Below are 12757 nucleotides of genomic sequence, written 5' to 3'. Positions count from 1 at the left end.
CAGAGCCACATCCAGCCTGGCCTTGAATGCCTGCAGGGATGGGGCATCCACAGCCTCCTTGGGCAACCTGTTCCAGTGCCTCACCGCCCTCTGTGTGAAAAACTTCCTCCTAATATCCAACCTAAACCTCCTGTCTCTGTTTAAAACCATTCCCCCTTGTCCTATCACCATCCCCCTCACAAACAGCCGTTCCCCCTCCTGTTTATACACTCCCTCCAAGTACTGGAAGGCCGCAATGAGGTTCTGGGAGTTCTGCTGGGTGAGGAAAAGCAGCGGCACCTTTACACAGTCCTTAAATTCAAACCAAGCCTTATCTGTAACGACTTTAATATGCAGTGTTTGTGTTGGGCAATTAGCTGCAGCACGCATTTACTCTCGCTTTCCATTAATTGGTAGATAATGGCATCTCCCAAAGTTAATATTAGCTCGAGCAAATGATGATCGATTGCGAAAGTTCAAGCCATCCTGTTGATTATTCAAGTATTCCTATGCTGGCACCGGCGATGTCCCGGGCTGCTCTTTGCCCTGGGGTTGTCCCCTGACCTTCGGTGTCCCCAGGGATGGGGCACCTCCGCCCATGGGAGGCGATGCCACCGCTGGGAGGTGCAGCCCTCACCGTCTGCAACGCAACGAGGAGAGCCAAACTCTGCCAGTAAGTGAAGTCCCTGAAAAAGCCCGGAAGCAAAATGGCTATAATTAAAACCTGACAGCAACGAGTTCATAAAGAAGTAAACGAAGAGGCGGGCTCTCTGTAAATGATGATCTAAAAAGCGTTCTGGGTTCTGAGACCTCATTTCGAATGTATTCATTAAATAATATTTGAATCATTTAACAGTTTGAACTCTGCTGCGCTGTTAATATCTGCGGGGGATTTTTTTTTTTCCCCGGTAACAAAGAGGTCTTTGTTCCCGTCTGTGCTCGGGCTGTGCCTTGGATATGAGTGGGAAACCCGATAGCCTGACATTGCTCGAAGTCTGGGAGCACAATGTGAGTCGTCTGCAGCCGGGATTAAATCGGCCCTTTTGTCCATGTGATCCCGGAGCAGCGCTGCTGTGGGATGGCAGGAGATGTTTAACCCCTTGTGCTGGTGGTGGGCAGCCCGCTGTGTGCCACCTGTACCCGGAGGGGTGGGGGACAGAAGGGACAAATGCTGTAGCAGGGTTTTGTGGTGATAGGATAATGGGAAACGGTTTCAAACTCAAGGAGGGGAGATTTGGGTTGGATGTAAGGATGAAGTTTTGACACTGAGGGCAGTAAGGCACTGCACAGGGTGCCCAGAGAGGTGGTGGTGCCCCATCCCTGCACACAGCCACGCTCAGGGATGGGGCTTTGAGCACTGCTGGAGCTGTGGGTGTCCCTGTGCGCTGCAGCCAGTGGGAACAGACAGCCTTTGGGGGTCCCTTCCAACCCCAACCATTCTATGAAGTGGCAGAGGAGAAGAACTTGCAGACACGGCATAAAACAGCACCTGATGTCTGTATGTAACAGAAAAGCAGCAAGGTGAGCCCTCTGTGATCCAAACGCTCAGGGAAAATTAAGTCATCAGGACTTTACGAAATCACCTCTGGTTTTCTCCTTTCACAATAGTTTGGTTTATAAGATGATGAAAAATGAATTAACTGCAGTGGTTTTCTGGCATCGCCCACGGTGAGCCCGACTTTCCAGATGCTCAGAGCTCATTCCTGCTCCACCACGCTGCCATAAATCCCACCTGCTTCGGGTTTAAGAAAACAGCAGAACAAAGTCAATCATACAAACTCCACCGTAAAATACCGAGGAGAGTTAAATACTGATTATCCGTATAGAGAGGTGCTATTCTTTATTTATGTCTCACCGACTTACTTTAGGAAATATAAAACCCTTACAGTTCCTGCAGCCTAACTAATCCTTTGGGGTGTTTATGTCAGCTAATTTGTTGGGTTTTGTTGTTTTTTTGGTTTTTTTTTCAACACAATCAGATGTGTGGAGTCACAGACCCATTCTATGGTTGGAGTCGAAAGGGACCCCCAAAGGCTGTTCTGGTCCCAGTGGCTGCAATGCACAGGGACATCCACAGCTCCATCAGTGCTCACAGCCCCGTCCTGCTGAAAATGTGTCATCCATTTAACTTTTATCCCTCAGTTGTGCCTTTCAGTAGTTACACTGATACACCTGAAGGCTGATCTTAACCTTATAGAGCTGAGGTGTGAGCGGCACAGGAAAGCAAGCCATGCCTCTGCTTGATGGAACAGCTTAAAAGACCTCTTGCTAACGGCGAGCTGAAGTTTTCCAGCATATGGGCTTGTTTTGTACAGTTATGTGTGGTTTTTCCTTAGATTCTCAGTGGTAATGAGCCCACACAGTTGATTGCTGCAGGGAGAAAAAAAAAAAAAATCGTCCTGAATAGGTTTGCTGAATAATTATGAACTGAGCTGAACTCTTACATTTGCTTACTAATTGTACGCTCCGTGATGTTTTATGTATGATGCATTCATTTTGTTAAAAAGGGATTTTTTTTTTTTCTTTTTTTTTTTTTTTTGCTGAGCAGCAACTTTTCTCAGTGCAAGTCGGACTGGCACCGTGGAAAGAGCTGAATTCAGGGCTGATGAATTGATGGCGTTTGAATTGTTCTTTTTTTTTTTTTTTTTTCCTTTTCTAAATCAACCCCGCTATTTGGTTTGCAGAGCTTGCAATATGAAACCCCAAATCACACCATTGTCTTGAAAGTCGAAATCAATGAATCCTCTCCACTTCGGATTTGGCAGCAGCGACGGCTATTGTTAATTTAGAAAATAATCCCCTGCAGCTACCGCTATTTAAATAACGCCTTTCCCTCCTTCCCCCCAAGATGGCCAAAGCCCAAAGACAGAAGGTAAAAATACTGTTTGTAGGATAGACTTCTCCCCGTTTGCTGCGGTGTAGGAGAGGTTTCCCCACTCGGGCGCTCCATACCTGAGCTCTGGTGGCAGTGACAGCCCCAGGGCTCTGGTGGTGTGCACAGTGCAGGGCTCTGCTGCTGGGCACAGCTGGGAGCTCAGGGTCCTGGAACACTTGGGGTGTTCAGCCAATGGACCGAGGGAATCTCCATCCCACACGTGTGTGTTCTCCTTTGCAGTTCTTCTGACAGACAGCGCTTCTTCCACCTGAGGAACAAATGGATGCGGCATCCACTTGCACAGTAACAGGGTGAGCTGTCTTCATCGCTGAAAATCGCTTTGCCAAAAGATTTGGTCTCTTATATGGAAGCTGGTGTGCGTGAATTGTTGCAGGATGCACCATTGAGACAACAGACCTGGAGCTGGAGCAGAGCTGTGATGGCACATCGGCCTGAGGTAGCATGGCAGTGGTGGGAGCTCCGGGCAGTGGGAACGCAGCACTGGCAGCAGTGAGTTTCCTCCTTCCAGAGCCATGCTGTGCAGCTCTCATCACAGCCGTGGTGCAGAGCCCAGGCTGTCTCCCCAGAGAAGGGGCTGGGTATAAACGTGATGACAAAGCTGTGATAAAAAGGGTCGGCCGCAAATGGAATCCAACGTGATTACAGCAGTAATTAGTGTACAGTGCTACTCCTGACAGGTACATCGTCCAGCAGGCACATGGCAACCTCAGTGGGAAATACCTTTGTGCGACCCTGGCACGAACACACTGACAGTGCCTCTGTGCACTGGTGTTGCTGTCATTTACAGTGTTCTCTGTGCTCTGCTGCATTTCATGTCTCTGTAGACCCACAGAATGGTTTGAGCTGGAAGGACCCCCGAAGGCCAGCCATCTGGTCCCATTCCTTGCAGTGCACAGAGACACCCACAGCTCCATCAGTGCTCGGACCCCCCTCCAGCTCAATCCAGACTTTTCTTCCATTAAAAACAAAAACAAATCCCCATTTAAATAGAACGCCCCTGTGGCCAGAGAAAGATTGGATCGAGAGGACATCAGTGACCATTTACACAACGCACTGTTAACATTGCGAATTAGAACAGTGCGCCCCGTCTACCCTAAAGGCAGAGTCGGAAATGCTCCCCCCCTACCCGGGAGCCCCGCATCGCGTCCCAGCCGCCCGTGCTGCGGCCCCGCGGGAGCTTCCGCAGCGCCCCGCGCCGCGCCCCGACGGCTCCGCTCGGCTCTCCCGGAGTGCTGCGCCGCGCGGCCGCCAGGGGGCGCTGCGCCCGTTCGCAAGACGCGCTCCGACGGCGCGCACGCAGGCGCAGAGGGACGCGGAGGGGCGCGCGGCGGCCGCGGGAGGAGCGCACACGGAGCCCCGGGGCTGGGGGGAGTGATGGTGGTGGTGGGAAGGGGGGTCGGGCCCTGCGGGAGCTGCAGAACTGCGGGATCCGAACCGCTCCGCCTGCGGGGCTCCGCCGCTCCGCTTTGTCAGCGCCCTCCCCGCTGCGGACGGAACTTCGCTTCTCCCCTTTGTGCCGCCGCCGGCCCCGAGCACCCCCGTCCCTCTGCTAAGTAATAATTTCCACGTCCGATTCCATTTCTTCTCCCGTTCTGAAATCTCCAAGCCATCAGCGAGGAGGATAGTTCACATGAAAACTAATTACACAAAATCAATATTTAATCACAGCGCGGCATCCTGATCCTGCAGAAAAAATCCCTTTAAAACTCTGCTGCCATACACAAATACTTCTCGGCCGCTTATTTATAGATCTCTCCCTCTCTTCTTTTTTTTTTTTTTTTCTTTTGGTGCGAGTAATTTCATTTTCTTCTTATTTTTTCTTCACTACGAAACGTGCGAGCTGCGAGCCCCGCAGGTGCCGCTTCCCTCCCCATCCTCCCCCGGGTCCAAGCGGTGTTCTCACCCCGGGGGCGCCGCGCTCGGGCCGCGCCGCTCCCGCTGCCCGGACCCGGGGCGGGCCGCCTCTCCCCGTCTCAGCCCTTACCGGGAGGGCTCCGACCGCGCACCGCCGGGCAGCGGCACCTCCCGGGCTCGGAGCGCCCGAATCTCGCCGCTCCGCTCCGCGCCCCGACGGCCGGGCCGGGCGGGCGGGCATCACTCCGCGCGGCTCCCCCCGCAACACCGCCGGGCAGCGGCCGGAGGGAGCGGAGCGAAGCGGGAGGGGCGAGGAGCCGGCGCGGCGGAGCCACCTTAACGGCGAGCCCCGCCCCGGGCCGCGCGGCGCTCATTGGCGCAGCCCCGATGGCTGAAATTCATCGCTGAAATGCAAAACTTGTTGCTGCTCCGCCAGCGCCGGCTGAGAGCGGGGGAGCGCGCGCGAGGGGAGCGCCGCGGAGCCCTCCGAGCGCCCGCACGCAGCGCCCGCCCCGGCCCCGCCGCCGCCCCCGGAGCCCCGCGCGTCCGGCGGACGGCGATGCGGCGCGCGGCTCCCGGGCGCCGGAGGAGCCTATGAGCGGCGGCGCGGCGCCCCGTCGGCTCCCGGGCAGCGCAGCGCCGGGCGGCAGCGAGCGGAGAGGCGCGGGGTGAGCGCGGGCGGGCGCGGCGCGATGTGAGCGGGGCGGCGGGGCAGCGGGCGGCCATGCGCTTCTGAGCCGCGCAGGATGTTCGGGCTGGAGCAGTTCGAGCCGCAGATGAGCAGCCGGAGCGGCGGGCAGGGGGAGCGCGGCTTCGGGCAGCCCGGACTGAGCATGAGCGCGCACTTCAAGGCGCCGGCCTTCCCCGGCGGCGGCCCGGCGGCCGCGGTGGACCCGGCCCTGGGCGCGCTGGGCGAGCCGCCCCTCCTCGGCATGAACATGAGCCTGCCCGGCGACGGCTACGGCTTCCCGGGCCGCGGCCCCGCCGAGCTGCACGGCGCCGGCATGCAGCCGCCCGTGCACGGCTTCTTCGGCGGGCAGCAGCCGCACGGCGGCCACGGCGGCGCGCACCACCCGCACCAGCACCAGCACCAACACCAGCACCAGCCGCACTTCGGCGGCAACTTCGGGCCCGACCCCGGCGCCTCCTGCGTGCACGGCGGCCGCCTCCTGGGCTACAACGGCGCGCTGGGCGGGCAGACGGCGTTCGCCGACGGCTACGAGCACATGGCCGAGAGCCAGGGTGCCGAGGGCTTCGGACAGCAGCGCGCCGGGAACCTGCCCGACTTCCAGCAGCACAGCGCCGGCGCCTCCGGACACGCCGTGCCGGCGCCCTGCCTGCCCCTCGACCAGTCCCCCAACCGCGCCGCCTCCTTCCACGGGCTGCCGGCGGCCGGCTCGTCCGAGCCCCACGGCCTGGAGCAGCGGCGGCTCCCCGCACAGGACTCGCTGGAATACAATTACCCCGGCGACGGCCCCGCCGCGCACTTCGAGCTGCCCGTCTTCTCGCCGTCGGAGCCCGAGGGGCAGCTGCCGCACTACGGCGGCGGACGGCAGGTGCCGGCGGGCGGCGGCTTCGCGGGGACGGCGCTGCCCCGGGCGCCGGGCATGGCCGTGGCCAAGGCGCAGCCCCCTCCGCCGCCGCCGCCGCAGCAGCAACAGCACGGCGTTTTCTTCGAGCGCTTCGGGGGAGCGCGGAAGATGCCCGCCAGCCTGGAGCCGGGGGCCAGCGCCAGGCACCCGCTGATGCAGCAGCAGCAGCCGCAGCAGCCGCCGGGCTTGCTGGCCAGACAGAACTCCTGCCCGCCGGCCATCCCTAGGCAACAGCAAACAGAAGCCAACGCTCCCAACCCCAACTTGCAGGACAATGGGCCGATAATGCAGAACCAGCACGCACAGTTTGAATACCCTATTCACAGACTGGAGAACAGGAATATGCATCCCTACGCCGACCCCGTGTTTAATATGCAGCACCCTCCTCCGCAACAGCCACCAAATCAAAGACTGCAGCACTTCGATGCCCCCTACGTGAGCGTCGCCAAGCGGCCGCGCTTCGACTTCCCCGGCAACCCCGGCGTCGAGCGCTGCGCCTCCTGGGCCGGCGGCATGCACGGCCCGGCCATGGAGAGCCACCTCTCCCCGACGTCCTACCCGGGGCTGCCGGGCGATTTCACCCCGCCGGCTCCCGACGCCTTCGTAGGGCCGCTGCCGCACGGCGGCCCCGAGCACCCGGCGCTGGCGCAGCGCCAGAACGCGGCCCTGGTGATGAAGCAGATGGCCTCGCGCAGCCAGCAGCGCCTGCGGCCGCCCAGCCTACAGCAGCTGGGGCACCACGGCGAGGTGGGTCCCGCCGGCTCCCTGCCGCCGCCCGGCTTCGAGCGCGAGGCCGCCGCCGCCGCCCGCGGCTTCGACGCTCCCGCGCCGCACCTGGCGCCCGACGGCACGTGGTTCGCGGGGCCGCCGCCGCCCGGGGAGCTGCTGCCGCGGCGCATGGCGGGGCCGGGGCTGCCGGCCGAGGCGGCCCCCCACGAGCTGGGCCTGCAGCCGAGCGGCGCGGCCGTGCTCTTCCGGCCGGGCGCCGGCGCGCTGGGGCTGCAGGAGCCGCTGCGGATGGCGGGCGAAGGCCCGGCGCAGGCCTTGCCCTCGCCCGGCGTCCACCCGCCCTTCGCGCCCGCCGTGGGCGGCCTCTCGCAGCTGCAGTCCCCGGGCGGCGGCGTGGCCCTTCCCAGCGCCCCGGCCGAGCGCCGCGGCCCCGCCGACTTCGCGGCCCAGCCCGGCTTCCCCTTCGGGGCGGCGGCGCGGCAGCCCCCGGCGCACGGCAGCGCGCCCGCCCTCAGCGCCTCGCCCGGCGCCTACCCGCCGCCCCCGCCCGAGTTCCCCCCGCCGCCGCCGCCGCCGCGGCCCGCGGCCAGCAAGCTGGGCGCGCTGTCGCTGGGCTCCTTCAGCAAGCCGGCCGGCAAGGACAACGTGTTCGGCCAGAGCTGCCTGGCCGCCCTCTCCACCGCCTGCCAGAACATGATCGCCAGCCTGGGCGCCCCCAACCTCAACGTCACCTTCAACAAGAAGAGCCCGGCCGAGGCCAAGCGCAAGCTGAGCCAGGCCGAGCCCGACCCGCCGCCGCCCGCCGCCCCGGAGTACTTCCCGGCGGGGCCGACGGCGGGCGGGGGCGCGGGCAAGGCCGCCCCGCTGCTGCCCGCCGAGAGCAGCCTCTCGCCCGGCTTCGCGCTGGAGCCGGCGGCCGGCGGCGAGGGGAAGGCGGGCGGCGGGCGGGGGCGGGGCCGCCGGAAACGGGACAGCGGGCACGTCAGCCCCGGCACCTTCTTCGAGAAGTTCTCGGCCGCGGAGGGCGGCGGGGCGGGCGTCAGCCCGGGGCAACCGGCGCCTCCGGCCGCGGGGGGTCCGCCGGGGGCCTCGGGTGCGGAGCGCGGCGGGGGCACGCCCCACGATAAGCCCCTGACCTCGCCCTCCTGGGGCAAGGGCGGCGAGCTGCTGCTGGGCGAGCAGCCCGACCTCATGTCCTCGCTGGACAGCGGCATCCAGAGCGTGACCAAGTCGGACGGCGGCTCCCCGCACGTGGACTTCGCCGACGAGGTCAGCACCAGCTACGGCAACGAAGACGAGGTGTCCTCCAGCTCCGACAACGCCGGCCCCAAGCCCACGCGCAGCCCGCTGCTGGGCGGCTCGCCCAAGCTGCCCCGCGGGGAGCACGCGCTGCTCAACGGACAGAAGCCCCTGGCCCTCGGCCTCCTCAATACATCTACCTCGACCCCCGACAGCTACGGGCTCAGCAGCACGGCGGGTGCGCACCCCGGCACGCCGGGCATGGAGCAGGTGCGGACCCCCACCAGCACCTCGGCCCAGGACGAGATTCACCCTCTGGAGATCCTGCAGGCGCAGATCCAGCTCCAGCGGCAGCAGTTCAGCATCTCGGAAGACCAACCCTTGGGGCTGAAGAGCAAAAAGGGGGAGTGCGCGGGGCAGAATGGGGACAGTGACCTGGGCGGGTGTTGTTCGGAGGGCGTCAAGAACGCCATGAGCACCATCGACCTGGACTCCCTGATGGCGGAGCACAACTCCACCTGGTACCTGCCCGGTGAGAAGGCCCTGATGGAGGGGCAGGAGGAGGACAAGCCCATGGCGCCGTGGGAGAAGCCCAAGCCCCAGAACCCCAGCAAAGAAGGTATCCGCTGTCCCACGCGCATCCTGGCCCACGGGGGGGGACTGTGGGCTGCTGTTGGGGTTACCAGGCATGCACCAACCTCACCCTGCCTCACAGCTCGATGGGGCAGCAGTGCTGGGGACAAAGCGGCCACAGTCCGGCGGGGCCCTGGGTCGTGGTTCTGAGCTTAGTGGCCACCTGCAGAGCACTGAGGTGTGGGGGCTCAGCCAGGCGCTGGGGGGGGGGGACCTGGGGGGCTCCACCTGCTGTGCTTTGCATCCGCTTCCTCCGAAAGATCTGTCCAAGCCGTGGGAACATGTATTTGTTAGTGGTCCCCATGCAGTTTTAGGTATTTTACTGCACGTGCCAGGAGCCTGGTAGCAGGGCGATGCTCTTGGCGTTTATTTCTTTAGTAAGAAGGAAATTTAAATTTAGGTTCTGGGTCCGCTGGTGTAAAACTTGCTTAGCTGGCAGATGTTTCATTTTGGTACTCATTGTAATTTTTGATCCTTCCCCGTGCCCACGGGGCATCGTAATCCTCCGAGCTCTGAAAAAAATATTCTAATGGAGAACTCCCTATGATAAAGGCTGTTTAAGATAAAGGCGATTATGGATTCAATCGGTTTCTGTTCTGTCATCTCACGGCTGTATTTTAGAGCTCCCTGCCCGCCATGGGGACGTTACAATGGGCACACGTGTGTGAGGGCACACGGGTGGTTGTGTGACGTGCCACAAGTGCACGTGCATGATTTACACGCTAGAAATGCATTATTTCAGCCCAGGAAAGTTGCAGTTTTGGCACGATGGCGTAGTTTGGAATAGGCTAGATCTTACAGACTGACTTTTTACCACGTTTTGCGCTCGGTAATCTTACTAAGAAAGGCGTTGGGAAGTGAGAAGGAGCTCAGGTGCTTGGGGCATCATCAGTTCCCCACTCCCAGTTCTGGTCGGTGCTCCAGCTTCGGCTTTCTGAAGCGTGAATCCTCGCCCCCACTGTTTGTCTCTTTGTTCATGGTTAATGCCCAGCTCAGGAGACTCTCATTTGAAGCGGGAGTGTTTAGCATGCACAACAGACTGTAGGAAGCCCATCAGCATTCTCCGTGCTTCACCCAGGCAAGGACATAAATTGGTTTGTTTGGGGCCTTTCTTTTCCATTTTTAAATGGAGTTGCACACAGCATCCTTCCTGGCCCCTTCTCTTTTATTGTTTCTTGTACACAACATCTCGATCTGACTGGATCAATAGCTAGTTAGCACAAATCACAGCTCCTGTCAGTTCCACCTTGGCAGACTCTGCACACAGACACGCTCGCCCTCCCTCCGTCATACATCCCCTTGCACACACATGCACAGCCGTGAACGCACCGCCTCGTGCTTAAGAACAGATTGCGAAAGGAGAATTTATTCCATAAACCCTAATTCCATAGATTTAAAAAAAGGAAAAAAAAAACAACAGCGAACAGTCTGCACATTTATTAGAAGTGCAGTTTGGCTTAAAAATTCGGTATGTTTTGTTTGTGTGTGCGTGGTGTGGAGCGTTGCCTTCTTTCACAGCACTCCTACGTGCACTTGGATCACCGCTATTCTTAGTAACATCTTGAGCAATACGTCCCTGGTCGCGATAAGCACAGCGCTGCTGTTGGAGCAGCTCATCACTCAGAAGGAAACCATTCCATCATGGGTCCTATATAAGGACGGGCTTGGGTATTTCGGAGGCACAAAACAGCCAGCTGGTTTTATAGCAGGGGACAGAGGCACTGTTTGGTTTCACCCTTCTGTCGCTGGAAGGGTTCAAATGGCAAAACTCGGGGACACCGGCAGAGAATTTTCCGTAACTGTGGTTCTCTGGCATACAATTCCTTGTGCTAACACACGATGTAGCGGGAGAGAAAATGTTCTTTGCTTGAATCTGATGGTGAAACCTGCAATCTGCGTTGGTTCTCCTTGGGTGCAGGGAGAGGGGGAGGTGGACACGGCGACGCACGGGGCTGACTGCAGCGCTGGGCTCCGCACTGCCTTCGTGCTGCTCTCCTCTGCTGTGTGTGTGTGTGGGGGGGGGACGAGGGCTCCGGTTCCACCGTGGCTCTCAGAGGGCTCTTTGTGATTGAGGAGCTCCTTAAAACTCAGCAGCACCAGAAGCACATGCGAGTGATGCCCGGATTGCTGGGGGAGACAACTTGTTTGAGTTGTTTTCGTGGCTGTTTGCATTCCTTATGATTCATCTCTTTTTTCATGCTCATGTCGGTAGTGAAATAATTAGCTAATTACCTGGCAGTCTGTGCGAGCTGTGAGATTTAAAGGTAGACGAGGACAGATAATGGTATTTCAGACTGCAGTTCACATGCACTTGTCTTATTTAGTAACAACCTTTAGTCAGGAATTGTCTCTGACTCGTAGTTTCTTGTACCAGCACCTCTTTGGTGAAGGCCGATCGCTCCTTCCCCTATCTATAACATCACGCTCTGCTCTGCCGTGCAGCTACAGCCGGCAGAGAAACATCACCGTGCTCAGCCTGGAGAGCTCCTGTTGACTTCAGTAGCGTGGCTCTCGCTGACAAAGAGCAACTCGATCCAATTCACGTGAAAACCAGCTCTAGCTTAGCAGCTTTTTGCTTTGCTTGGTTTCACTGAAGCACAGCGATTTCCCTTCAGCGCGGTGTTGATTGCTGTTCTCCAGAAACCCATTCACTGAGTTCTACGGGGCTCTTGGTTTTCGTTTTTAATTGATGTTCGCTGCATGTGCCAGGTGAGGACATCCACGTGTAACCCAGAACCGTGCAGGCGCTGATGGCAAAAATCAGAGCGCAGTCCGGTAGCTGTGCGGCCGTCGTGCTGTGCTGGGCGCAGCACTGCTTTGTGCTTCATCCTTCAGTTGGTGTCCGTATTTCATCATAACACCCAACCTAGCATTCGTGGGAGCCGGGAGGGCACAGCTCTTGGTGCAGCAGTGGGTGACGTGTATAAGTTACTACCAAATGCATTCACAAAGGACAAATTTGGTCCCGCTGAGGGGCTGGGAGCCTTTGTTTTCTTTCTTTTCCCAGGGCGTGCTTTTGTTGTCAGCACTGCTAAATTCGGAGAGGTTTTTCTGGGGGATGAGGTTTGTTTGCTGAGGCTGAGTGTGTCAGATATGTCGTGGGGTGTTTCACACTCTGAAATAGCATTGGGAGCCGTGTATGGTTTGGTGCCATTGTAAGGATTGCTGGAAGTGAGTTCATTGACTGCGCTCGGTGCACTTGGCGGTGATGAATGTGTGTTTCCTGATGCTGCTTTGTTTGCTTGAAAGAGAAGGGGAGAGTTTGCAATATTGCTAGAGCTGCTATAATGCAGTACTTAATGCACAAGTGTGTGAATTTGTTGGCATTTCAGCTCCTCCCGTGGCCGCTCCATTTGCCTTTTCATCCACAGACCTGCGGCTGTGTCAGAATTAACGCACATCACCAACATGCTCTGCACTTTTGCACTTTCTTTTAACAAAATCTGCTGTCTTATAATGGCACATTCAGCTGTGGGATAGCAGGGATGTGTAAATGGCAAAATATCTGTATGTGGCCATGTAAAATCTTAGTGCTAGGCAAATCGCTGTGTGTTTTTAGTCTCTCATATCACATATATATCTGAAAGTGGCAGAGTAGCCACAGAAAACGTGAAGCCAGCTCCACAGTGAATCTTCAGGTGGCCCAACTTTCATATTGCTTTTCATACAAGGTTTCCCAAAACAGAACAGTTTTAATGCCTCATTCCTAGAGCACACTTACAAAAAGTGACTGGTCACACTGTGCTTTGTGGGATCCTTCCCGTTTTGGTTACCAGGCACCAGCGACCCCGCATGGCACTGCCTCTGTCCCTGTGCCTTTTTGTTCCACATTAAA

The 12757-nt window shown here is 58.7% G+C and overlaps 1 protein-coding gene across 2 annotated transcripts in view; it reads left to right on the top strand.

The window, feature by feature from the left end:
* The first annotated feature begins 5084 nt into the window (after nt 1-5084).
* The window catches only part of MN1 (MN1 proto-oncogene, transcriptional regulator), an 82235-nt gene continuing 74562 nt past the window's right edge, over nt 5085-12757 (top strand). Inside the window, exon 1 of one of the 2 annotated variants that reach the window (XR_014887099.1) lies at nt 5085-8908. Coding sequence is in view for 1 of the 2 variants with exons in the window: in XM_085238867.1 (XP_085094993.1) it covers nt 5476-8908 (3433 nt within the window). In the remaining variant the exon portion in view is untranslated. The remainder of the gene's footprint in view (nt 8909-12757) is intronic. The other variant, XM_085238867.1, reaches the window with a different exon arrangement.

The sequence above is a fragment of the Meleagris gallopavo genome, chromosome 17, assembly GCF_905368555.1.
Source record: "Meleagris gallopavo chromosome 17, MGAL_WU_HG_1.1, whole genome shotgun sequence".
NCBI lineage: Eukaryota > Metazoa > Chordata > Aves > Galliformes > Phasianidae > Meleagris > Meleagris gallopavo.
Note: the sequence above shows the minus strand (reverse complement) of the source record. Positions and strands in the feature narration are given on the sequence as shown.